This window comes from Naegleria gruberi, assembly GCF_000004985.1.
Source record: "Naegleria gruberi genomic scaffold NAEGRscaffold_29, whole genome shotgun sequence".
Classification (NCBI taxonomy): Eukaryota; Heterolobosea; class Eutetramitea; order Acrasida; family Naegleriidae; genus Naegleria; species Naegleria gruberi.
In genome coordinates this window covers 419916-445465 of record NW_003163298.1, presented here as the reverse complement: position 1 = coordinate 445465, position 25550 = coordinate 419916, and the positions used below count along the sequence as shown (strand labels likewise).

The following is a 25550-nucleotide window of genomic DNA, read 5'->3' as shown; positions in this document are numbered from 1 at the left end:
TCTTATTAAATAAATAATTTGATTTTTCAATTAAATCAATAAAATTAACATCATGTAATGATAAAACATGTTGTTGTGATATAATGTCAGCAATTGATTTCTTTTTACCAATATCATTACCAGTAGTATGATCATTTAAAATTTGTGTCCAAATCTTTGGAGTGAATTGAACTGAATGTAATAAATTAAGAACATTTTCAATACGTTCTCTTCTCTTTACACATTTATCATATCTGGAGAGTGAAATTGATGATCCTGTTAGAGTTGGATTAATACTTTCCAAATCAATTTTACCATTCATTGAACTACTACTATTATTAAATTTAGAATTATTAGAATCTAATATTTGTAATAATTCATTTCTTTCCTTATCAGATTTACTATTCAATCCATGTTCAAATTTCTTCTCAGTCAATCTTAAATCAGCATTATCAGCTCTCAACATTAATCTATATTCTGAACGTGAAGTGAATACTCTATATGGTTCATCAACTCCTCTCGTTACTAAATCATCAATTAAAACTCCAATATATGCTTCAGAACGATCTAAAATGAAAGGTTCATTATCACCTCTTGCGTAAATTGCTGCATTCATACCTGCAATAATACCTTGAGCTGCAGCTTCTTCATAACCAGTTGTACCATTAATTTGACCTGCTAAGAATAAACCTTGACATTTGTGAGTTTGTAATGTGTGTGAAATTTCAACTTTAGGTGAAACAAAATCATAGGCAACTGCATATCCAGGTTGTAACATTTCAACTTGATCCAATCCTTTCATTGTTTTTAAAAATTCCAATTGTTTCTCTGGAGGTAAACTTGATGAAATACCATTTGGATAAATGACATTAGCATAATGATTATATGGTAGCTTCTTTGCTTCATCCTTATTTGTAATATGTCCTTCAGGTTCTAACCAAATACGATGTGAAGTTCTCTGTGGAAAACGTGTCACTTTAATTTCAATGGATGGACAATAACGTGGACCATTACCAAATCTAACTTCATCTGCCAATTCATCTGTATTACTTCTAATAATTTCATGTGTTTTTTCATTAGTTTCAGTTTCATAACACATCATGTGAGGTTGTGAATGTGGAACTCTTGTTCCATAAAAAGTATTTTCATCATGTTCAAATGAGAATGGTTCAATAAATTTAGTTGATGGTTGTTCTGTTAAAATATCCCAATTAATTGAATTTCTGTGAAGACGTGGTGGTGTTCCAGTTTTCATTCTTCCCATTTCAAATTTAAATTCATTGTAAAATGTATCTGCTAAACTTCCACATGTTCTTTCTGTACCAATTTCACTAATTCTTCCACCTGGAAAACGTACTTGAGTTCCAATATGAATTTCTCCTCTCAAAAATGTACCTGTTGTAATAACTACTGATTTGGCATAAATTTTTTGACCATTTTTTAAAATTACTCCTTGAATTTTACCATTTTTAGTTATTAAATTATCAACACTTCCATCAATAATTTTCAATTTGTGTTTCATTGTATATTCATTAAAAACTTTTTGCATTGTATTTCTATAAATGTATCTATCCATTTGACCTCTAGGTCCATAAACAGCTGGTCCCTTACTTAAATTTAAAACATTGTAATGAATCATTGCATAATCTGAAACTTTTCCCATTAAACCACCAAGTGCATCAACTTCCTTTACTAGAATTCCTTTACCAACACCTCCCACTGATGGATTACAACTTAAAACTCCAATTGTATCTTTAGAGTGAGTAATCATTAAAGTATCTGCATTGTGAAAAAGTGCTGCATTAACAGCTTCACATCCAGAATGTCCACCTCCAACTATAATTGTATCATAGACATGATTAGGATTATCAAGATCATTGTGAATGGATGATGAATTGAAATTTTCATTCATTAAATGTGTATCTTTGCAATTTGTGGTAGTAGTATGATATTGATGATAAATATAGTGTTGTTGATTGTTGTTATTATTTAAAAGATTCTTATTATTTCGGAATGATAATGATGATGAGAGACATGATTTTTTAATAGTATTTGATGAGTTGATAGAATAATTAAGTTGTTGTTGTTGTTTAGAATTGTTGTGCACAATGTTGGATGATGTGTTTGTTGATGATGATAATTTAATAGTGTTCTTGTTGTTGAGTCGAAGTAGACTTTTCATTTTTTATTCAATTATTGATTGAACACCTTGCACTCCGGTGTGTTGTTGTTGCTGAACATTTAATAGTAGAAGCAAATAGTTTGAGTCTTGCAATTGGAACCCATTCAATGACATGGCCCAACACAATAGACTCATATTCAATCTTGAAAGTTATGAAAACACTTGTTGGTTTTCTTCTAAAACTCAAAATTTGCTTGGTTGTGTTTGTTGCAAAGAAAATGTTGAGAAAAAATTTTCATTGTAAAATACCAAAGTAGCGAGTCATTTTAAATTTCTTGTTGAAAAAAAATATCAAAAGTCTATAACGTAAGTTTTACCATCATGTGTTGAAGCCAACAAACAATTTACAGAATGCCACCAAAAGCAGATCCAAGTGAAGTTAAGATCTTGTTCGTTAGATGTTTGGGAGGTGAAGCTGGTGCTACCGCCACCTTGGCCCCAAAGGTCGGTCCATTGGGTTTGTCCGCCAAGAAGGTTGGTGATGATATCGCTAAGGTCACCAAGGATTGGAAGGGTCTCAAGGTCACTGTCAAATTGACTATTCAAAACAGACAAGCTGAAATTGAAATCATCCCATCTGCCTCATCATTGGTTATCAAGGCTTTGAAGGAAGCTCCAAGAGATAGAAAGAAGGTCAAGAATATTAAACACAACGGTAACATTTCTTTCGATGATGTCCTCTCCATTGCTAGAACCATGAGAAGCAAGTCTTTCGCTAAGACCATGGCTGGTTCAGTTAAGGAAATTTTGGGTACTTGTTACTCTATTGGTTGCACTGTTGCTGGTGAAAACCCAAAGACTCTCCAAGAACAAATCACCAACGGTACTGTTGAATTCAAGATCCCAGAACAATAAATTTAAAACCTCCATAATTAAAAATTTCAAAAACTACTTTCGAATCTTTTGTTCATTATTGATAGTGAAATTAAACTATCCAATTTTCTGTTTCCGAGAAGGTTATTATCAAGGAGAATTTTTCTAATTTAACTGTAATAGCAAGGTAAGAAGAGGAAATATTTGCAAGTCCTACAACATCCGATTTTCCATTTTCTCTTTGCATTGCAACTAGAGTTGTTGAAGTCCTGTTTTGCTTGTGCCTTTCCTTGGTTGGGCAATCAACAATAAAAAATATGAGAAAACTCTTTAGCAAACCAACCTCAAACATTCTCTTCCACCATCATCATAACAATTTAACAACAGTTAATAATGGTTCTATCATTTTGTCTGCTGCTTCATCATCAAATAGTTTGATCAGACAATTCCATTACGGAAGAATTCTTTTCAATGTTGAACAAACAACAGAGGAAGATCAAACACAATTCCGTTTCCTTCAAAGAGGTTTAAAGTTTGCTTCACCAAAACTTATCATCTTGTTAGGACCTCCAGGTTCAGGAAAAGGAACACAGGTAAGGATTTATTAAAATAGAGTCTTATACTGATCATGATGATAATATCTTTTAGTCAAGATTTATTACTGGAGAAAATCCAAATTATCATATCATTTCAGCAGGTGATACATTGAGAGAAGAAAGTCAAACTAATCCACAATTAAAGGAATTGTTAGCTAGTGGTAAATTGGCACCAGAAGATGAAACAGCTAAATATCTCTTAAAAAAGATGAATATCATTTACAAGGAATATTATGAACAAATCTTATTGAAGGAAAGTGAAAATGTCACAGAACAACAAACATCAACAACAACAACAACAACTGAACAAGAACAATCAAGTGAGAGTACTGTTAATACTACTACAACCACTTCTTCATCCAGCAATGTTGCAACAAGTTTAAATCAAGATAACACTCCAATTCCTCCTAATTTCATTCTTGAAGGTTATCCACGTAATATTACTCAATGTAAACAATTTTTAACTTGGTTTACTGGAGGTGATATCCATTTTTCAAAACCAAATACACTCATTCTTCACTTGTTAGTTGATAAGGAATGTATAAAGGAAAGATTGAAAGGAAGACTTATTCATGATAAAAGTGGACGTACCTATCATGTTGAATTTAGAAAACCATTAAATACTGAAAAAGATGATATTACAGGTGATGATCTTTCAAAGAGAGATGATGATCTTAATGATGAAGCTATTGTTAATAGAATGGAAACTTACAAATCTCAAACATTACCAACTTTGGAATTGTTGATTGATAATGAATTTGATATTATTGATGTTCCTGCCATTGAGCAAAATATTGAAAAGGTCAGATCTAAAGTTACTCGTTCTTTAATTGAAAAGGGTTTCATTCCAAAACCTCAACCAACAGTTACTGCAACCACCACTGCAACTGTAGTTACAAATACTCATGCTGAGCCACAACAAACAACCACTACTACTACTACCACTTCTGAAACTAATCAAAGTTCATAATTTGTAAATGTATTAAAGTTTATTTATTATAATCGTTATGTGTTTTCCTTATTACTTCAAGCAGGTATTGGTAGAGTTGAAAAAATTGTATTATTTTGGAGAGAAGCATTGAGTGAAGTATCTTTTAATCCAATCAATATCGTTGAACAGGTTGACAATGGTTGTTATTATTCTCTTGAGTGGTTCAGAAAGTATTCATGTTGTGAATTGTTTCTCGCAGGAATTGAAGGTGTGGCTCTTCAGCGCTTTGTTCTTATCGCTTGTTGAACAAACGCCCTCTTCTAAATTTTGCAACGAGAAAACATTTATTGTAAAATCAACACAAAGAGTGGTTGACTTTAATAAACCAACCACAAAATAATTTTTAAAATTTCGTTGCAAAAAAAAATAAACAAACATGGCTGGAAAGTCTAAGGAAATTCAAGCCCAAAAGGCCGCAGCCAGAGAAAGCGGCTCAAAGGGAAAGAAGAAGAAGTGGTCTAAATCAAGAGTTAAGGAGAAGTTGAACAACAAGGTTCTCTTCGACACCAAGTCATTCAACCAATTGGTCAAGGAAGTCCCAAAGATGAAGTTGATCACCATTGCTAGAGTTTCTGAAGCTCTCGGTGTTACTGGTAGCGTTGCCAAGAAGGGTTTGAGATACCTCGAAGAAAAGGATTTGATCAAGCCAGTCATCAAGCACTCTAACATGATGATTTACGTTGTCAAGAAGGAAGATGCTCCAGTTGAAGCTGCTGTTGAAACCACCAAATCAAAGAAGAAGTAAATTTCCGACTTATAATAAAAAACATAAATTTCAAAACTGAGGTAATTTCTTGTGTGCGTAAATTAACGAAACTCGCTGGAACAAATTCTTGTTGTTTGGATGTCTTCAAATTTGAAGAATAATTTAGATATTCTTTACGTTTAATTTATTGATACATTAATTTATTTAATAATTATAAGTGTAAAATTCTCGCAACATTGCATTATTTCTAAAGTAGGATTTGTCCTTATTATCACCAAATATTGTTTTCAATTGTGAATCATTTTTCCACCCTTTCATATAGTCTTCTCGTGTTACATTTGGATTCTCTATTGAGGCAGCTTTCTTCATTGTATTTACAAGATGGTAATCAGAAGTATTGGATGGAGGTTGGGGTTTGGAATCTCTAGATATTGAAGGCGAAATAAATCCACCATATCCTGGCAAATGATTAGATCCATGGTTGCTGGATTGGAATGTAATACATCGAGGTTGTCTAAGAGATCCATTATTTCTGTAAAGAGATTGATTTGCATTCATTCCATTCGTACTTGAAAATGCAACAGTATTCTTCTCAAGTGATGAACCAAAACTCTTACTCATTGTTTTGTTATTGCCACTACTATTCGACAATGTTTTACCATACAGAGAAGTATGATTTTCGTCTGGAACATAACCAGAATATCCCATACTTCTATAAAATTTAGAATGGGGATGAACTCCTTCAATATCAGCAGTTGAGGAAAGAAAATCATTCTTGATAGAAAAGTCTGTTGAATAACCAGAGGGTTGACCATCAAGTCCACATTCAGGTTTTGGATATGTTTTAATATCTGGTTGAGTTAAAGCTAATTTACCAGGTGGACATTTCGTAATGGTTGATGGTTTGAAATCTTCACTGATATCTGTTTTTACAAGGTGATTCTTTGGGTTATAGGATGAAGCTGGAATTCTAGATAATTCATCTTTGTTTCTTTGTGAAATACTTGTTGATAAATGTTCATATTCATGCTTTTCAATATTTTGTGGACCTTTTCGAAATTCAACTTGCTGAGCTGTCACTCTTTTTGGGAAATCCGTTGAAGAATATGTTCTGTAATCTCCACTTGTTGTTTCAGTAAGTTTCTTATTAATAAATTGATTAGAATTGGGTCTAATTGATAATTGTTCTGATTTGATAGAACGTGTTGTTGAAAGCGCCACTTTTTCAACACTATTCATTAATTGGTCAACTCGATTACTATGAGTTTTCTGAGTGGCATGACTCATGGTAATAGTAGTATTTGTTGTGTTTTGTTTTGGATCAAATGATTTTACAAAATAGGCGGATTGGTTATTTGTTGAATTAAGTGAATCACCTCTCTTTGTAGATTGAGAAAGTGATGATGAATTTAAAGGTTTGTTAAAATATCCATCATCCTTTTCATATGTATAATGATCAATTTTGGCCTTAATTATTTGCTGTTGATTGGTCGGAATGTAACCATGGTAAATATGCGGAAACATTGCAAAATTATTATTATCAAAATTTAAATCTTCCTTTTTTTGATATTAATAAGGCTGAGTGAGGAACAGAATTGTGTTTAACGATTGTGTCTAATTTTATCCTGTTTAAACAACAATAGTTTTAAACGATGATGATGATACGTATTTTCTATCAATCCCCTCGAAGTTTTATATATTGTAGTCAATAACTCTTCTCAAAAGAGTAAAATGATTGGAGGTGAATGATGTTGCCTTAATTTTTTTAAAATAAATTGCAACCGTTACGTTATGTGCTGAGAGACTACTACTGATGCTCAGCTGCAACAGGTGATGATACTTTGAAAAGTTTAACTGTTGTTTGGTGGTGTAACGGAATAACTGAATATTGTAGTGAAATATGATTCCACTTGAATGAGAAAGCAAGCAAACAATGAACATACGAGTTGTTATTGATTTTAACATTCTTAGATACAAATATATGATTGAATATATTATCTCATATGGTGTTTGTGAGTTTTAAAAGAATTGATGGTTTTACCCGCCAAAATAAACTACAATTTAAAAAAAATGTTTGGAAATAAGCATCCCAATAATCCATCAAATTTGGATGCTAGAATTAAGGAAGAGAGTAAACTGAAATACTTTTCTGATTATGTTCGGGATAAGGAAATAACAAATAGAAAAGTAGATTTTTGGGAAAAGAACAAACCAAAGTATTCACTTCAACGAATCGTGAGTGGAAGATATCCATTGATTTCATCAAGATCTGAATATAATAAATCAGTGGAGCAAAGAAGATTAAAATTAATTGAATTACAGCAAATTGAAAAACAACAATATCAAATGGAATTGTTGCATAGAACCTTTAAATGAAACATCAAATACTTGTATAGCCAAAATGTAAATAAATGATCAACAGAATTAATTCTAATTTTTGAATTTCTACATACTAACGCAACATTTATTTGTTAATCTTTTATGGAGTTGAAATTCAATCGTCACATCAATTGACGTGTTATGTTGCTGAATTTCCTAACTTTAACCAATCAGGTAATATTCATCAAGAAATAACCTCATAGTTTTCTTCATTAATATTCAACATTTTAAATCAATGAATGGCTACGGCCATATCACGATGAATGCACCTCATCCCGTCCGATTTGAGAAGTTAAGCATCGTCGAGCCACATCAGTACTGAGGTTGGAGACAACTTGGGAACCTGTGGTGCTGTAGTCTTTTTATTTCAGCTTATTGGGAATTATGAACAGTAAATATTTGGTATTCTGAATGATGTTGATCCAATACAGTATGTTGCTTAATTAGAGGTTTACAATCAACTTAAATATGCAACACTGCCACTAAAATTATGAATAAATTCATTAAAAAATGATTGAACATCAAAGTACGAACGATGATCAAAATCTATACGAGGCTCTCTCCAGGCTTGGAAAACCATTTTTCATTAATAATATTCAATATATTCCTATTCAAATATTTAAGAAGGGAAACAATGTTGTAGTTTGCAAATGTCTATCCATTGACAATCAGGAATATGTTGTAAAAATTGTTAAACGAGGAGAAGATGATGATTTTGATGATTGTCCGGTTGGTGATTGGAAATTTGCTAAAATTTCAGAAGAATTACATGATGCCAGTTTATTGACATTTGATTTTGTGGATAATTTTAATGACATGGTTGTGACAGTATCAAAATATAGAGGAATTGATTTGAAAAATTATACAGATATGCAAATTAACAAGAATGGAAGGATTTTATTATGTCAAATTTTACAAATTTTCATTAGAATTGTGAATGCTCTTTGTAAACTTGAGGAGGCAAACATAATTCACAGAGATATCAAACCAGAGAATATTATTATTTCACTTCATGATACTGATTGTAAAATATGTGCTATTGATGTTGTTTTGGCAGATTTTGGGATTGCCATTTCTAATGATGATCGGTTTTCTAACCAAGGAATGGACCACATTGATTATTCGAATGATCTCAACATGCATGAGAGTTATACTCTTAATGGTAGTCCAGGTTTTGTTGCACCTGAATGTGCAAAATTGGGAGAATCGTTCAAGAGTGATATTTGGAGTTTGGCTAGATTAATTCTGTTTATTCTTTTTCCAACAAATGAAAACAGAATAACACATCTAGATCAATACTCTTCTATGGTAAGAGAAATAATATCTAATGAAGTGGAAACTGTACGAAAATTAATAGAGTTAGGTAATTTAGAGGAAGATGAAGATGGATGGATTTTTATATTTAAATTGCTTGTGGAAATGTTGAGTGAGAATCCAGAGAATAGACCTTCTTGTCAACAAATTTTGAAAAGAATATTCTCTGAAAATGGACAGATTGAAGGACCAATCATGTTATCTCATCAATTTCATCACCTCAATCAAGCTCTTGCAGAGAATAGGAATGTTCAATTAATCTGTGCTTCTCTTGGTGTCTCTCTTGAACTACTTGATAAAGATGATAGGGAGATAACCTTACAATCTGTTAAACAATTTGGATATTATCTCAAATATGCGAAAGAAGATTTCAAGAACGAAAAAGAAATTGTATTGCAAGCAGTTAAATAGTTTGGTTATTCCATCAAATATGTTAATTTTGAATTAAGGAAAGATAGAGAAATAGTATTGGAGGCCGTTAAAAGTAGTAGTAGATCAATCTTTAGGCATCTTGATAAATCATTTAGAGAAGATAGAGAAATTGCATTGGAAGCTGTCAGAAAAAATGGCTGGCATTTAGCAAGCGCAGCTTATCGTTTCAGAAAAGATAGAGAGATTGTTGAAACTGCCATTGGACAAAATGGATGCTCATTGAAGTATGCTGATGAGTCATTGAAAAGAGAAGAAGAAATAGTACGAAAGGCAATTCATCAAAATGGTTCTGCTCTTAAATATGCGAACGAAATATTTAAGAAACAAAAAGACATGGCTTTAATAGCAGTGTCAACAAATGGAAGAGCTCTCGAATTTATTGAATATCCTTTGAATTGTGATAGAGAAATAGTATTAATGGCAGTAAAACAAGATGGAAGGGCTCTTAGATATGCTGATCCTTCATTAAGAAAAGATAGAGAAATAGTTACCGTAGCTGTAAATCAAAATGTGGATGCTGTGGAATATGCAGATGAATCAATTAATATTGATTCATTAATCATGTCAAAAGAAATAATTGAAGATGGGAATAATCATCAAGGCGTGATATCCTCCATTCCTTTTGGGCATTTATTACCACGAACAGTCTATAAGGAATATCACAGAAAAGATAAGAATATCTTGTTACTCACCATCAAATATAATCCACGGGAGTTTTCACTTGCAAATGATGTATTCAAAAGAGATAGAGAATTTGTACTATTGGCGCTACAAAGAAATGGACTTATTTTACAATACGTTGATATATCTTTAAAGAAAGATAGAGAAATTGTATTAAAAGCTGTTCTACAAAATGGAAAATCCTTAAAATTTGCTGACTTGATATTAAGGGAAGATAGAGAAATAGTAACTGGGGCTGTGAAACAGAATGGTAAAGCCCTTTGTTACGCGATTGAATCACTCAAGAAAGATAGAGAGATAGTTTTACTTGCAGCATCACAAAATGGTCTAGCATTTGAATATGCAGATGTTTCATTAAGAAATGATAGACTATTCGTGTTAACAGTTGTCAAGTTACAAGGAGTAGCCCTTAAATATGCCAGTGATGAATTGAAAAGAGACATAGAAATAGTGTCAGAATCAGTAAGACAGGACAAAAGAGCATCAAGTTATGCAAAAATTGAGGAATTTGAAATTCTGAGGCAATAAATGAATCAACATCGACTGGATAAAATAAGATTTATCCGAAACTGGTTCTATTATGGAAATAATGTGGTTTTAGAGTAAAGATTTGAGAAACTTAAATCTGCATTACATGGATTTGACTTGACATTAAGGTAGTTCAATTGCTTAATATTAATGAATTTGCATCCTTCATCACAAATATTATTATTTGATAAAGAAAGACTAGTCAATTTTCTCAAATTTCTGATTGACTTGATACCTTCTGAGCTGATACCAGTTTTATCAGCATGAAGAGATCTTAATAGAGACAGATCACAAATGAAATCGCATCCCTCATCTCCAATTAAATTATATCCAATATTAAGGTAAGTTAAATTTCTCAATCCACTAATTGATTCAGCTCCAGTCTTACTAATTTCATTATTACTAATATCCAACTTGATAAGATGTTTTAATTGACTGATTGAAATAACTCCTGCATCAGTAATTAAATTTTTTAAAACTTTCAACTCTCTTAATTGACTCAATTCTCCAATAAGGCATGCTCCATCATCTCCAATATTACAATAGGACATGTTTAGAATAATTAAATTGGTCAATTGGCTAATAGATTCGATAGTTTCAAAAACAATTTGATTCAGACTAATATCAAGTTCAGTCAATTGCGTCAATTCTTTGATATGTACTCCATCTTGATCATTAATTCCTCTAGCACAAATGTTGAGACTAGTCAATTGTGTCAATTGGCCAATTAATTCAACTTTGTTTGCATATTTTGGGCAACTTGGCAACCATAGACTTGTTAATCGCTTCATTTCACATAATGATTCTAATCCTTGATCTAAAGTACAGGTTGTAAAATCTAAATCAGTCAATTGAGTTGATTGACTAATCCAATTGACACCTTCGTTACAAATTTTCAAATCTCTAACTTTCAAACAAGTCAATTTGGGCATTTCACTGATGGATTCAAGTCCATACCTTGTAAAGGTAAAACATGGATCATGTATATTTAGAATTCTCAAATTTTTCAATTCTGAAATATATTTCAGTCCCATATCACCAATTCTAGAAATTTCCAAAAATGTTAAATTTTCTAATTTCCCAATTAATTTTGCTTCCTTTGTATCAAAATTATTGAAACGATTATTAATGATTAATTTTTTCAAATTATATAATTTTGAAATAGCTTCAACATGTTCCATTTTTAATTTCCATGCTGAAAGATTCAATTCAGTCAACTGAGTCATCATTCCAAGATTTTCATTGAATTTTCTCGGATATAAAATTCCACAATATTTATCAATTCTCAATTTTGCAATTGAATTTAAAAAGTCACTTGAAAATAATTGTTCAGTATTGATCCGATGATTAAATTCAACTTCTAGTTTCGAATATTTCTTAATCATTGTAAACCATTGTTTAGAAACTAAACAACCGTTCAATAAAATAAACTTCCATTCATTATTTAGGAAAGATAGGATTTCATAGATTACATCATCAGCAAATATTACATTCCCAGTTTCGACTGGTTTCATATTTTTTTTACAAATTTCAATTTTCAAATTGTTCATTGGATTAATCCAAACTTTTTAATTTTCAATATCGAAATGTACTTGGGTTAGGTGTAATAAACTGAATTTCTTCCTACATGTTCCGTTCAAAGTGGTATTTGGAGTTTCCATCCAAACAATCAAACTAGTTTAGGTCAAGGAACAATGAACTATTATACTAAGACAAAGGCATAACAAAATTCTATTCTAAACTCTATAAATCCAGAGCTATGCACTTGAGATATTCGTCCAAACAAAACAAAAGACTCAAAAACATAATAATATTAAACTCAAAATGAAAGAAAATCAAGCTCTCGTAATTGACAATGGTTCTGGAATGTGTAAAGCTGGTTTCGCTGGTGAAGATGCTCCACGAGCTGTATTTCCATCATTAATTGGAAGACCAAAACATAGGTCAATCATGGTTGGAATGGGTAGTAAGGATGCCTATGTTGGAGATGAAGCCATGTCAAAGAAGGGAATCCTCGCTCTCAAATATCCAATTGAGCACGGAATTATCACCAACTGGGATGATATGGAAAAGATTTGGCATCACTCTTTCTATAATGAATTGAGAGTTGGTCCTGAAGAGCATGGTGTCTTATTGACAGAAGCTCCATTAAATCCAAAGGCAAATCGTGAAAAGATGACTCAAATCATGTTCGAAACTTTTAGAGTTCCAGCCATGTATGTTGCTATTCAAGCTGTCTTGTCCTTGTACGCTACTGGTAGAACTACTGGTATTGTCTTGGATTCAGGTGATGGTGTTTCACATACTGTTCCAATCTATGAAGGTTATGCCTTGCCTCATGCCATTTTGAGACTGGATTTGGCAGGTCGTGATTTGACTGATTACTTGATGAAGATTTTGATGGAAAGAGGTTATTCATTCAATACTACTGCTGAAAGAGAAATCGTCAGAGATATTAAGGAAAAGCTCTGTTATGTTGCTTTGGATTTTGAAGCAGAAATGAAGGTTGCTGCTGAATCATCCTCAGTTGAGAAGTCATATGAATTGCCAGATGGTAATGTCATTACAGTTGGTAACGAAAGATTCAGATGTCCAGAAGTATTATTTCAACCAAATTTTATTGGAATGGAAGCAGCTGGTGTTCACGAAACAACTTTCAATTCTATTGGAAAGTGTGATATTGATATTAGAAAGGAATTATATGGAAGTGTTGTTCTTTCTGGTGGTTCAACCATGTTTGAAGGAATTGCTGAGAGAATGAACAAGGAATTGACAGCTATGGCTCCAGCTTCAATGAAGATTAAAGTTATTGCTCCACCAGAAAGAAAGTATTCAGTTTGGATTGGTGGAAGTATTCTCTCTTCTTTATCAACCTTTCAATCCATGTGGATTACGGCAGAGGAGTATCAAGATGCTGGCTGTGCAATTGTTCACAGAAAATGTTTCTAAACCAAGTAATACAATCTACTTCATCTTTTAAAATTCATTACAACAAATATATTAAAGAATCTTGTCATGATTCAAAAAGCTAATAAACTTGTACATATTACTCTTGTTAAGCTATAAAGAAAAGATCTATTCTTTACAATAAATAATCATCTTTATTGAATTGAATGACATTTTCAGTAGCAGAAGTATTATCATTTGATTTACCAAATTTGAAAAAACTTGGGACAAACTTGGCATACTTTTCTGATGATTTTTGTTTTTCAAATTCACTTAATTTCAAGTCTAACGAATTGACCTTCTCTTTAGCATTAGAAACTACAGAATTTAAATTATCAATTTTAGAATATATTTGTTTGACGTGTACCATCATTTTCAATAAATTTGGTAATAATTCATCATTGATTTGAACCGAATTTGTTTGAATTAAATCTAAATTTTCACCAAGCTCATCACATCTTTTCAATAACACTTCAATTAAATTTTCAATTTGTTTAAATTGTTCTTCTTGTTCAATTTCCTTTTGATTTGTTGATTTACTAAGTAATTCCGTATATTGTGTACAAAATAATTCTGTTGTATATTTAACTGGTGATATTTGTGATGATGGTATATTGGATGGTGTATTATTTAATTGTTCCGATGGTGATGATCCTAAATTATTATTGATCACTTCTGCTGATGTGGTGGTCGATTCTTCTTGTACAGGATGATGATCATCAGTTGTTGTCATTTTTTTTAATTTTTATTTATTATTAAATATTCATTGGATTTAAATCTGTCCAATGAAAAAACTAAAGTTGTTTAACAGCTGTGCAAAAGCAGTAATACTTTGTTTGGCATAAGTCTTTCCAAATATGTGTACTTACAATACAATTTCTTCAATAACAAGAAATACTTCAACTTCCAAATCCTCATAGTGGACCAATTAATACTGAAAGTCTCATATGTTGCAATTTGACTATTAATCCTCAGTGTGTACTCACGATATTTACCTCAGTTTCATTTTCCAAGACAAATATAAGGATTCTTGCGATATTACATATTGCTTAATATATTAGTTTAAAAAACACCTATAGTAACCGTACTGCTTGATGATTATTGTGAATGGGTGTTTGTTGGAAGTTCGATGGGGAACATACGTTCCAAGAATTATTAAGAAAACAAGCACACATTGAAACAGTAACATGCTACACTCATTCAGGTCATCACAAAGAGTGGCACCTGAACATCAATACAAGAAATCACATGAACAAACTCATCAGCCTACTAAATCAACAAGAAGAACTCCTGGTACAACAACAACAACACAAAAGAAGGGAACTTCCATTCGGTGCTGTATCATTGTCCTGACGTGTGGTTTACTGTTTTTGAATGTGTTTCTATTGACTCTTACTTGTTTGGCAAGTTTTTCACCAAGTGTCCTCAATCTATCAACAATGATTAGAGAAGAACAATTTACTTCAATATTGAATTTTGCAAATGATACTTTAGTGGAAGTTTCAGTACTTAATGAAGCCATCAAACAACAAACCATCACTGATGAATATATGTATGATAAGGATAGTTTCAATTACCTTGAACGTGTACTCTACTCTGGCTATAAGGTAAGTTATTAACCTTAATAATTTCTTGAACAGATGTGTGAATGGTTTACTATGCTAATATTAGTCCTCTTTAAAATACCTCTCACATGTAACAATATCAAGCTATGCTGGTGATTATGCAGGATCTGCTTTTGGTCAGCTTCAGTGGGGTCCTTACTTAGCAACCATTAATTCTTCAATGAATGGAAATCAATCAGAAATCTACTATTGTCTTGATGTTCCTAAACATAACACATGTTTTAGGAATTCCACACCGAATGAATATTCAACACTCTTCGATATGAGTATATTGGTTTCAGTGTGTGATTCTTTCCCAAATCAACAAGTTTTTTCATTGAGCTACACTGATCCAAATGTACCAGAATATACTTTCATTACCTCAATCAATTGTGTTGTGAATAGTGAATACCCCTTACCCAATGGACATAATTTCCATTACTACATTGCCAATGATTTAACAGTAACGACTATTTCTAATTTCTTAAGAGAGCAAACAAGTGATATTCAGAGATCAACTGGATTTATTGTTGAAACCAAAACTGGATTTTTAATTGCTTGTAAGTAGTACTTTTGGAAAGATAATCTTATTTTTCATAATAGTGAATAATGAGCTGCCACTGTCAACTTGGGATAACAGTGGACAAGTACATAGAAAAACACCATCTACTGTTGGAGATGATAAGGTGAGTCGATTAGGAGCCAATTTACTTGAACAGTATAAAGATTGGAGTAACATTCCTTGCAATACTCTAATCTTAATCTCCCATGATAATTTCTACAATTCAGTTTTTAGATTGTGTACTAATTCTCAAATTGATTGGACTATAGTATTGTCAGTTCCATACTGGAATTATGTTGGTTCAATGATCATTGCCATTATCTGTGCCTGTGTTGCCGGATTTGTTACGATTGTTATTGGTATCATTGTGGGAGTTTATTTTTCAATTAGAGTAGCCAGACCATTGTATAATCTTATTGAACAATTCGAAAGTGTTGCTAAAATGGATCTGGAACAATTAAGTATTATTACTTCTGCATTTTCAGAGGTGAAACAACTTCAAGGTCACTTTCTTAGTATGGTCAACCGAATTAAGCTGTATAAGAGTTTCATTCCTGCCCATTTACTTTCAGAAATTGAGAATGGACAAGAGGAAGAGAAAGAAGAAACAGAAGAAGATGAAGAACCAACACATGAAGATTATTCTTTTAAAAAGAAATCTTCAAAGAAACTACAATCTTCCAAATTAGGAGACACTTCCAGTCAAAACTCTCTATCTATGAACAGTAAGAATTCAGATAGTCATATGCGAAAGGTTTGTAAGAGCCATAAGTTTTCACTGTACATGGAGCAAAGAGTGATCACTTGTGTTCAATTGCTAGTTCATGGATTTTCAGAATGTTTAATTACAATGAATCCTTCAGAATTGGTTCATATCATGTCTGATATGTTTGAACAAGTGAATAGCGTTAGTAGAAGTATGGGAGGATTTGTTGGTCAATTTGAAAATGAAACTATTACAATATCATTCAATGCTGCCTCTTGTCAATCAAATCATGAAGAAAAGGGAGCTATAACTGCAGCCACTCTTCTTTCCAGACTTTCAAATATCAAAGTTTCAAAATGGAAAACTCCAGAATTGACCAAAAAGTATGGAAATTTATTCGATTGTGTGAGTTTTAGATTTGCCATTCATACCCAAGAAGCATTTTGTGGAAATGTTGGAACAAATGAAGCGAAAAACTTTACAATCATCTCGAGTGTTCGATATAATTTGGAAAAGTTAATGGCATCTGCTCTTCGACTTGGCCTATCCTTTGTAATGAGTCAACCAACTAAGGAACGATGTGAAAAATCATTCCAAAATCGTTATGTAGATTCTGTGGAATCAATTGACCCGTCATGCTTGAATCCAAATCTGAATGATGCTTTCATGGATGGAATGGGAGGAACTCCCTATCAATCGTATCAAGATGAAGAAGAATTGAAAATCTATGAATTGGGACCTTCTCTCAAAGTTACTGAAGATGAATGGATGTACGAATTGCAAGAGAAAATTAAGCTGACAAAATGGAATTCCTACAATCAAGGAACCAAATATTACTTTGATAAGGCCTACAGTGATGCAATGGATTTATTCAATCAATACTTGATTACTGCTCCAAATGATTTACCATCGAGGTGTTTAATTCGTGAATGTGAAAGAAAGCTTACTGATATGAAAGATTAGAAACATAATTCAACTGTGAGTAAAGCAAGAAAGTTGAAGAAACTAAATATTGAGAGTCTTATGAAGGACAATTTCACTGATTTTTGATATTTATGACAAATTTGAACAAACTTGCACTTTTTAAAATTAAAATTAATCAATTTTCGTTGTGTGAATCATTTCCAATTCTCGAGTCCCCACATGCTAATTAATTAATAACACTACCCAAAATGATTCATCATCAACAGCAACAATAAAAAAACACTTTCACTTGCCTTCATCTCTGCATCTCTCATTGTATCAACAACAATTGCAAACAACAAGAAGAAAAATTGTAATTTTCATCTTCAACAATATAAAAAAAATGAAAACACTTTACATTCGATCCCCTACAGCAACTCCTCCTTCACCAACATCATCGCCTCATGAACAAACGGATTCAATGAAACAATTCTATGATGAAGATGAACAAATGGAAATGGTTGAAACATATTATCAAAATGCAAGTGTTCAATACAAGATTTATTCGTATAGTGTTGGAATTGTATCAGGCTTGTGTTCATTGTTATTCTTGTATTTTGCTGTGATTGGGGAAGACTTTGGTGAATCAATTGGAATGGAAAGAATTAGACTTGTTCATACATTATCTTCAATTGGTTTATTAACTTTGTCTATACGTTGTTTTTATAGATATACTATTTGGAAACAATCAACTATTAATTACTTATTAATGAATAATAGTACTAGTAATTTTACTTATAACATCAATAATATCAATAATAATAATAATAATAATATGGATAATAATGAATTAATTTTAAATAATTCTAATTTATCATTAAAATCTGGTGAAGAGGGATATAATTCATTTACGAATAATAATTTAAATAATAGGTCTAATACATCAGCATATTTTGCAACTCCTAGTACAATATTAACAGATCATCCAATGGACGATGGTGAATCATCAAACTCTTTATCTCATCATTCGGTTATTTCAACACCTTCACAAGTTATTGAAAATTCCAACAATGTTCAAGTAATTGGAAATTTAAAGATTCCACAAATATTATTCATTTGCCTATTCATTTCAATTTTAGTTGCTGCATTTGAATTATTATTATGGACACCTTCAATGATTGAACATTATCATTTGTTGACTCAAGTTGGAGCTCCACTCGGAAGAGAACATTTCAAATTGGCAATTCTTGTATTTCCATTCGTATTACCAATCATGATTGTTGCAAGTGAGTATGGTCACTTCTTGTTGAATCAAAATTTTGTTGATATCATTGATTTGAACAACCATCGTTACAAATTCAAAAAATTATAAAACATCCCTTTTTTGGCCTATTTCACACGAATTAAACAATTTTTGTAATAACCAATTAGTGAGTGAATGATTTATTCGCGAGCTGATCTATAAACTTCCATATCAGCTTCGAAAGCTTCTTGATAAACCTTCTTCTTTGTTGCTGACAATTCCTTCCAACGTTGAGCAGCTAGCTTTGTGATTTCAGTAACCTTGGCAGTTGGATTTTCTTGGATCAATTGAGGTCTAATTTCCATGAAGAAACGCATGTAAGAAGTCATTGGTCTCTTGTTAGCTTCCTTCTTTTTGTTGTAAGCCTTCATTTCCTTTTGATAACGAAGTTTATCTTGAGCAGCCAAATCAACATAAATATTCTTTTCAGCTTCAGCCAAAGAGTCCCATCTCTTCTTTAGTTCACCTTGAACAAGAGTAAACTTGCTTGGAGTATCTGGTTTAATAGTACCATTTGAAATCAATTCACCTTGGATCAAAGCAAAGTTACGAGTAGTAAACCAAAGCAATGGAGTCAAGGCTCTCTTTGGTGAATTAACGTCCTTCTTTTTACGAGTACTCTTTTCCTTTTCCTTGTCGGCTTGCTTTTGTTTGATCAAATCGAGGGCTTCTTTAGACTTTTGTTTTTGTTGTTTAATCTTTTGGGCGTGTTCTCTTTGGAGTTTCTTTTCCAATTCCTTGAGCTTTTGCTTTTCCTTTTGTTCCTTCAACAAGACATTAACGTCAAGCTTTTCAGTGTTCATCATCATGGATCTAGCAGTGTGGAACATCATGGCTTGCTTGGTGGCAAAACCTTGAGCAAGAGCGAAAGTACTTTTAACAGCGAGGGTACGTCTGAGCATTTTTTAAATTATATTTTGATTTATTTTTGTTAATTTCCATCAATTATTTCTTTCGTTACACGAAGCTCTTCAACAAGTGGATCGAAAAATTTCTCTCCAGACGAAATTGATTAACCCAACAATTGTCCAATCATTAACTGTTGTATAGAACTTTCACTTTGCCTTAAAAAAACGATACGGAAACAGATTCGAACAAAATTCCTTAACAGCTGTTGTTCAATAGGTTAGTTGATGCTTTAGTGTAACTAAGGCTTCGAATAACTCAACCAATATCAATAAATATATAATTTTACTTTTGGTTGTTATTCCTTTTTACACGTTGATATAATTCTAATTTTGCCTTTAAAGCATTAGCCAAAACGTCAGTATCTGTATCATCAATATCATCCTTATTTAAGGCTTGTTCTGCTCTCTTTTCCATTCTTTCAGCTCTCCTCTTCAATTCTTCTATTTCTTCAACGTTAACCTCAGGTTGCTTACTCTTCTTTTTACCATGTTTCTTATTGGCTTCCATATAGTTTTCACCTAGATCTTTTTGACGTCGGTTTTGTTCTGAAGTGGAGGCTTTCTTAGGAAGTTTTTTGTCAAGAGAAGGCAATTTGTTTGATCTCTTCTTCTTTTTAGGAACAGTATGAGGAGGATTAAGAATCTTGGTGGGTGGAATTTCTGATAATTCGCGAGTTGGTGTTGATGGGGCGTCTGTTTGAATGACACCAGTTGAAGAACTATTCTTTGTCATATCTTTAAGCTTTGATTTCTTATGTAATCTATTTTCAATTTCTTCTCTCTTTTTATCATCAATTTTAACCTTGACTTTTCTCAACTTTTCAGCATATACTTGTTGTTGTTTCAAAAGTTGTTTCTTCTTTTCTTTCTCCTGTTCTTCTGCAATTTTTTTTTGCTTTTCCTCCTCTTGCATGATGTCAAAGATCTTATTGTAATGATATTGTTGTAATGTTTTCTCTGATTGTGCTCTGAGACGTTCCCTTTCCCTTTCTTCTCTCATTATTTGTAACTTTTCTTTGTGAACTGATTCAAATTGAGAGTCCTTAAATCCTTGTCTTTTAGGTTCGAAATCTTTCCTCAGTTCCTTAAGCAATTCTTTTTCCTTTTCCTTTTCTTTCATCATTCTGTCATTAAACTCTTCTTCTAATCTTTTATAAAGAGGTTTTGAACCATCATTTTTCTTTGTGTTATTGGCATCAGATATTGACTCTTGTTTACGTTGTTCCTCCAATCTTTCTTGAAGAAAATCTCTTTCAGGTGGCTCGTCTGTTGGAGGCGTCTTTTTCTTCTTTATCACTGTTGTTGTGACAGTAGTAGTTTCTGTTGTGACTTGCCCTGATGGTTTCTTCTTCTTTTTCTTTTCTGTTGTTGTGGTTGTGGAGATAATATTGGATTGTTCTTCTACATTAAATGTTGGTTCTTGCTGTTTGTGTTCAGAAGCTTGTGGTTGAGTTTTCTTCGGATTCACTGGTTCCTTTTGAACAACAGGATGTTCGTCCACTTTGTGCTCTTCTTTGTGTTGCTTTTTAGGTTCTTCCTTGTGTTCTTTAACTTGCTTCTTTTCTTCTTTATGATCCTTTTGTTCCTTAGTTTCTTTGTGTTCTTTAACCTCCTTATGCTCTTGATCCTTTTTGGGTTGATCAACACTATGGTTTTCTTTAGTGGCTTCCTTTTCTTTATGTTCCTTCTTTTCCTTGTGCTCCTTCTTTTCCTCATTTTGTTGTTTTGACTCATTGATTGGAGCTGTTGGAGTATCATGAGTTGTGTCTGATTGCTCAGGTTTGGTGAGATGATTTTCAACTTCATGTTGTTTGGTAGTTGTTTCCTTCTTTTCTTCTACTGTATTACTACTACTGGTGTTACTATTTTCTTCATTGTTAGGAGCAGTGTTGTTAAGATTATTAAGATTTGAGGTTGAAGTACTATTGGATGAAGAACGGGAAGCTTTAGAGGTTATTGAGGAAGATGAGTTGGATGTTGAAATAACTTGTTTAGTGTGTCTTGTTGTGCTACGATTTTTTAAATTATCCAATGTTAATATAGTATTTTGGAAATGCATATCTGCTCTTTCTTGATCTTCTAATGAAGGCGAACTACCATAACTTCTTTGTGGTGGTACTATGTTTGATGGTTTTTCGTCTGGATGCAAAAATTCCTCATCATTATTTGGTTCTTTGTGGTCCTTCCTTTCTTCCTTGTGTTCTTTTTCCTCCTTGTGTTCCTTAGTTTCCTTGTTTTCTTTTTGTTCCTTGTGCTCATCTTGTTTATGTTCTTTTTTTTCCTTTTTGGTTTCATCTACATTATGGCTTTCCTTAGTGGCTTCCTTATGAGGTTGATTTTCCTTTTGATGTTCAACCTCCTTATTATTAGAGGATGGCTCTGGTTGATGATCTGAAGCCATTTTTTTATAGAGTTGATGTTCGTGTTGATTTGGTGGTTCTAAATCCAAAGAATGGTCATTTGTACCTTCTATTACAGCTTCATTTAATTGTTGCAAGGTTCTAGGAGTAAAATCTTCACTAACAACCGATTTACTATGGTCGTCATTAGTAGTACGATCCCCCTCCTTGTCGTCATTGATGTGTTGTGAAGACATTTTTTTGAAGAAAAACTTGTAAATTACGTTATGGCTGTTGATGTTTTAAAAATAACAGTAAAATGCAAGGGCGGGAGAACTTTTGAATTTCATATGCTCCAAATTGGTATTCAATAAAATAGTTCCTTTTTCATTATTTCTTCAAATCATTTAAACCTTAAGAAGTGTTCATACTCCAAAGACAAATTATTGAAACATGATTCGTCTCTTGAAAGTGCTATTTGCCCATGTCCAGTTTGTGTCAGCTCAAACAGCTGAAACAATTAAAAGAAAACTACAACCGTTAGTATACCGTTGTTGTGAAAATGATTAAGGAAATAATGGCATAATGAAGCCAAAATTAGCCCTTATTCGACAAGTTACTTGGCTTTTCAAACAACAAGTAAACAAGCCAAAGAGCACTCGAGTCGAGATTAAAATTCAGGAAAATATCCTTGTCCTTTGATAACAATCTTGGTTCTTGCCTTTGCGAGATTAGAACTAATCCTAAACAGTTGTTTTTTTGTTTATCACGACAACATCGGTTTATATCTTGATTCTACTGTAGAAGAGTGACTGTGAGTTTATTTCTGTTTTTGACACTGTATGACCTGTCAATGTGTAAACATTGTCCAATTAAAACATGGTATATGTTATGTACGGGATCTATGATCCAATGCGCTTATCACCGAAATTAATGAGAGTCAACTGAGTAAAACTGACTCTAGCTAAACATTGTAAAAAAATATGACTATCAGAAAGGACAAACTATCAAGAGAGTTTTCAGTTATTGCTAGCTTGTTACTTTTGTTAGTGTTAAGTATTGCCTTGTTACATGTTGGACATGTTAGAGCTTCACGCCCTAATTGTGCACAAACTCTCTCAACCACAAGTTCTAGTTCAAGCGATACATTCAAAAAGAATACTCTTAAACATGAAGATGAAGATTTAGAGATGATACATGGTGTCAGTGTCCTTGGAAGAGGTGGAGGTCGTGGTGGTGGAGGCAGAGGTGGTGGAAGAGGAGGTGGACGTGGTGGAGGCAGAGGTGGAAGAGGTGGACGTGGTGGTTCTGGAGGCAGAGGTGGTGGACGTGGTGGTAGAGGTGGCAGTGCAGGAGGCAGAGGTGGTTCTGGCAGAGGCAGTTCTGGAGGCAGAGGTGGTAATGGAGCTAGTGGAAAGGGTGGACGTGGTGGAGGAGGCAGAGGTGGCAGCTCTGGAGGAAGAGGTGGCAGAGGTGGAAAAGGAGCCAGTGGAAAAAGTGGAAGAAATGGTGGAAAGGGTTCTGGCAAAAGTGGTGGTAAAAGTGGAAAAAGTGGAAAATCAGCAAGTAAGAGCTCAAAGAGTTCTAGTAAATCTTCTTCAAAGAACAGTAGCAAATCAAAGAGCTCCAAGACAAGTGCCAAAAGTAAAGCTGCCAGCAAGAATAGTAAGACCAAGTCCAGTCTCTCAATTGGCCCAAAGAATAGAAATACTGCTCTCAAGGATAGTCTTCGTTCTATTTCGTCAACACCAGCACCAACAGCAAATGAAATCTCAACACAAATTTCTGTCACTAGAACTACATCACCAAAAGGAGGTGCTTCAAGAATGGAATTTTCAATGGGAGCATTGAATTTATTGATGAATTCTCCTGCACTATTTAATGGTATTCTTGGACCAACTTCATTGGCTTTACCACAAGTTCAATTCACATCATATTCTAATACAACATGTGTTGCATGTCAAGTTGAATGTAAAAAGAAGTGGAATGGTTTGGGACGTAGATCTCTCTTTACAACATGCAAACATGAATTTTTCTATTATGGATGTGAGAAGGAAACACCATGTTTAATGACAAATACTGCTGCTGAAAGAGATACTGAAGGAATGATTGCCATCTGTTACATGAGAAATCAATGTGCTTTTGACATGTCTGTAGTTGCACCTTACATTTTACGTTTTGGAGAAGGTGCTGCAATCAAACAAATTGTAAAATCCATTTCTAGTTCCGCTCAAAATCCTAAAGCTTAACTTTGTATACATTCGAAACTGATCTAAACTATTGTAAACTCTTATTAAATATCATGATGAATGTATTCAACAAAAAAACGATTAACGACATTAAAATCTTAGAGAATCCGCTGTCCGAAAGCTTTGGTAAGCCACACTAATTGAACTTTATTGTCTCGGCTTGAACAATTTTAAATGAAGAAATTTGATATGTTGTTTTATTAATAAACATCAACAAGAAACATTCTTAAAAAATGGGACAAACTCTTACTTTCCATCAAGACCAACAACACCGAACTCTCAGAGATGACGACGATTTGGAAAATCAATCGGAAAACGAAAATGCACCAAGTGGTGCAGCTCCAACAACATTAAATAATAGTGAATTACCATCATCAAATACAACAAATTCTCATCCTCAATTATTATTCGGAGGCGCTCCGATGATTATTGATGGCTTGTTGAATCAGGAATTTTTCTCTACCAACAACTCTGAAGAATTGATGAATTTATTTGGATATTATGGAGGTGTAGAGGGGTTATTAGGCACTTCTGATAATACAATTCATGGAGGAAGTGATCAACCGACATTTAGAAAATTCGAATTCAAGGAAACAATGTTATTAAGAAATGATATTAATATACAAAAGAATTCAATTTTGCTTAAAAATAGTAATCAAGAAAATCACTATCAACTTTCTTTTAAATTTAATGTTAGGTCTTCATTTGTTGAAGAATGTAAAGTATTTGTATATTTAAAAGCTAGAGAAATTATGATTGATGGAAGAGTTGCATATGTATCAGTATTGAGTCATGAAATTCCTGCTAAATCATTCCATCATCAAGACTTTATGAATTTAGACTCAACACAAGAAGAAACACGAGTGGATTTGAATAGTGACAATGATACAAGAAAGGACTATAATGAATCGGCTTTTGTCGAATGTACTTTAAATGATATATTAATTGATTTCAAAAATGAATTCCCGAATAGAGAAGATTTACAATATTCAAATATTCCACCACAGGTTGAGAATGAAGAAGTTGAATTACAATCTCAACTCGTTCCTCTTGTAGTGGTATTGTCTTGTGACACCTCTACACAGTATTCTTTGTGTTCTTTAGAACAACAGGGTAATGATCAATCATATTCCATCAAGGTCAACAAACAGAAAATTGTAGTTGGAAATGAACTTTTTGAAGTTGGAGAAATATATCAGCAATCCACCAATGATCATCATCATGAAGAGGAAGAGAATTTATGTGTTGTTTGTATGTCTGAAGAGGCTAATACTGTTGTTTTACCTTGTGGTCACATGTCCTTATGTGAGGGATGTGCAACTGCACTGAAAGAGCAAACAAACAAGTGTCCAATTTGTAGACAAAAAGTTGAAAGTGCCATTAAACTTCCTTCAAACGAATAGATTGAAGGAATAAACAATTAGCTCTC

The 25550-nt window shown here is 32.9% G+C and overlaps 17 protein-coding genes across 17 annotated transcripts; 11 read left to right on the top strand and 6 right to left on the bottom strand.

Moving 5' to 3' along the window:
- Positions 1-409: 409 nt before the first annotated feature.
- On the bottom strand, positions 410-1822 carry NAEGRDRAFT_617 (uncharacterized protein; the record flags this gene model as incomplete). Its single annotated transcript, XM_002676182.1, has 1 exon — positions 410-1822. A coding segment is annotated over one exon (1413 nt), but the record flags the coding sequence as incomplete, so codon positions are not given.
- Positions 1823-2511: 689 nt separating this feature from the next.
- Positions 2512-3049, top strand: NAEGRDRAFT_39465 (uncharacterized protein). Its single transcript, XM_002676271.1, has one exon. It carries the CDS (start codon positions 2513-2515, stop codon positions 3014-3016), a length of 504 nt encoding a protein of 167 aa, XP_002676317.1. The 5' UTR covers position 2512; the 3' UTR covers positions 3017-3049.
- A 242-nt stretch (positions 3050-3291) lies between these two features.
- On the top strand, positions 3292-4540 carry NAEGRDRAFT_68635 (uncharacterized protein; the record flags this gene model as incomplete). The annotated part of the gene is made up of 2 exons (XM_002676270.1): positions 3292-3567; positions 3623-4540. The coding sequence occupies 2 exons, from the start codon at positions 3292-3294 to the stop codon at positions 4538-4540; spliced, it is 1194 nt and encodes a 397-aa protein (XP_002676316.1).
- Positions 4541-4925: 385 nt separating this feature from the next.
- Positions 4926-5342, top strand: NAEGRDRAFT_80070 (S25 ribosomal protein). Its single transcript, XM_002676269.1, has one exon. It carries the CDS (start codon positions 4938-4940, stop codon positions 5304-5306), a length of 369 nt encoding a protein of 122 aa, XP_002676315.1. The 5' UTR covers positions 4926-4937; the 3' UTR covers positions 5307-5342.
- Positions 5343-5471: 129 nt separating this feature from the next.
- Positions 5472-7021, bottom strand: NAEGRDRAFT_80069 (uncharacterized protein; the record flags this gene model as incomplete). Its single annotated transcript, XM_002676181.1, has 1 exon — positions 5472-7021. Exon 1 carries the CDS (start codon positions 6789-6791, stop codon positions 5472-5474), a length of 1320 nt encoding a protein of 439 aa, XP_002676227.1. The 5' UTR covers positions 6792-7021.
- Positions 7022-7337: 316 nt separating this feature from the next.
- Positions 7338-7643, top strand: NAEGRDRAFT_68632 (uncharacterized protein; the record flags this gene model as incomplete). The annotated part of the gene is made up of 1 exon (XM_002676268.1): positions 7338-7643. One exon carries the CDS (start codon positions 7338-7340, stop codon positions 7641-7643), a length of 306 nt encoding a protein of 101 aa, XP_002676314.1.
- Positions 7644-8156: 513 nt separating this feature from the next.
- NAEGRDRAFT_68631 (uncharacterized protein) lies at positions 8157-9371 on the top strand (the record flags this gene model as incomplete). Its single annotated transcript, XM_002676267.1, has 1 exon — positions 8157-9371. The coding sequence occupies one exon, from the start codon at positions 8157-8159 to the stop codon at positions 9369-9371; it is 1215 nt and encodes a 404-aa protein (XP_002676313.1).
- A 354-nt stretch (positions 9372-9725) lies between these two features.
- NAEGRDRAFT_68630 (uncharacterized protein) lies at positions 9726-10601 on the top strand (the record flags this gene model as incomplete). Its single annotated transcript, XM_002676266.1, has 1 exon — positions 9726-10601. One exon carries the CDS (start codon positions 9726-9728, stop codon positions 10599-10601), a length of 876 nt encoding a protein of 291 aa, XP_002676312.1.
- A 182-nt stretch (positions 10602-10783) lies between these two features.
- On the bottom strand, positions 10784-11677 carry NAEGRDRAFT_2844 (uncharacterized protein; the record flags this gene model as incomplete). The annotated part of the gene is made up of 1 exon (XM_002676180.1): positions 10784-11677. A coding segment is annotated over one exon (894 nt), but the record flags the coding sequence as incomplete, so codon positions are not given.
- Positions 11678-12425: 748 nt separating this feature from the next.
- Positions 12426-13550, top strand: NAEGRDRAFT_49788 (uncharacterized protein; the record flags this gene model as incomplete). The annotated part of the gene is made up of 1 exon (XM_002676265.1): positions 12426-13550. The coding sequence occupies one exon, from the start codon at positions 12426-12428 to the stop codon at positions 13548-13550; it is 1125 nt and encodes a 374-aa protein (XP_002676311.1).
- A 133-nt stretch (positions 13551-13683) lies between these two features.
- Positions 13684-14280, bottom strand: NAEGRDRAFT_68627 (uncharacterized protein; the record flags this gene model as incomplete). The annotated part of the gene is made up of 1 exon (XM_002676179.1): positions 13684-14280. The coding sequence occupies one exon, from the start codon at positions 14278-14280 to the stop codon at positions 13684-13686; it is 597 nt and encodes a 198-aa protein (XP_002676225.1).
- Positions 14281-14734: 454 nt separating this feature from the next.
- Positions 14735-17382, top strand: NAEGRDRAFT_49787 (uncharacterized protein; the record flags this gene model as incomplete). Its single annotated transcript, XM_002676264.1, has 3 exons — positions 14735-15154; positions 15294-15711; positions 15941-17382. The coding sequence occupies 3 exons, from the start codon at positions 14735-14737 to the stop codon at positions 17380-17382; spliced, it is 2280 nt and encodes a 759-aa protein (XP_002676310.1).
- Positions 17383-17725: 343 nt separating this feature from the next.
- Positions 17726-18694, top strand: NAEGRDRAFT_68625 (uncharacterized protein; the record flags this gene model as incomplete). Its single annotated transcript, XM_002676263.1, has 1 exon — positions 17726-18694. One exon carries the CDS (start codon positions 17726-17728, stop codon positions 18692-18694), a length of 969 nt encoding a protein of 322 aa, XP_002676309.1.
- A 47-nt stretch (positions 18695-18741) lies between these two features.
- On the bottom strand, positions 18742-19527 carry NAEGRDRAFT_80068 (HMG1/2 box; the record flags this gene model as incomplete). The annotated part of the gene is made up of 1 exon (XM_002676178.1): positions 18742-19527. One exon carries the CDS (start codon positions 19525-19527, stop codon positions 18766-18768), a length of 762 nt encoding a protein of 253 aa, XP_002676224.1. The 3' UTR covers positions 18742-18765.
- A 289-nt stretch (positions 19528-19816) lies between these two features.
- Positions 19817-22129, bottom strand: NAEGRDRAFT_80067 (uncharacterized protein; the record flags this gene model as incomplete). The annotated part of the gene is made up of 1 exon (XM_002676177.1): positions 19817-22129. The coding sequence occupies one exon, from the start codon at positions 22127-22129 to the stop codon at positions 19817-19819; it is 2313 nt and encodes a 770-aa protein (XP_002676223.1).
- Positions 22130-22855: 726 nt separating this feature from the next.
- On the top strand, positions 22856-24121 carry NAEGRDRAFT_49784 (uncharacterized protein; the record flags this gene model as incomplete). The annotated part of the gene is made up of 1 exon (XM_002676262.1): positions 22856-24121. One exon carries the CDS (start codon positions 22856-22858, stop codon positions 24119-24121), a length of 1266 nt encoding a protein of 421 aa, XP_002676308.1.
- A 233-nt stretch (positions 24122-24354) lies between these two features.
- NAEGRDRAFT_49783 (uncharacterized protein) lies at positions 24355-25524 on the top strand (the record flags this gene model as incomplete). The annotated part of the gene is made up of 1 exon (XM_002676261.1): positions 24355-25524. One exon carries the CDS (start codon positions 24355-24357, stop codon positions 25522-25524), a length of 1170 nt encoding a protein of 389 aa, XP_002676307.1.
- Positions 25525-25550: the final 26 nt, after the last annotated feature.

Coding starts and splice junctions, on each gene's coding strand:
- NAEGRDRAFT_80070 (XM_002676269.1), top strand. CDS start 4,938: ATGGCTGGAAAGTCTAAGGAAATTCAAGCCCAAAAGGCCGCAGCCAGA.
- NAEGRDRAFT_39465 (XM_002676271.1), top strand. CDS start 2,513: ATGCCACCAAAAGCAGATCCAAGTGAAGTTAAGATCTTGTTCGTTAGA.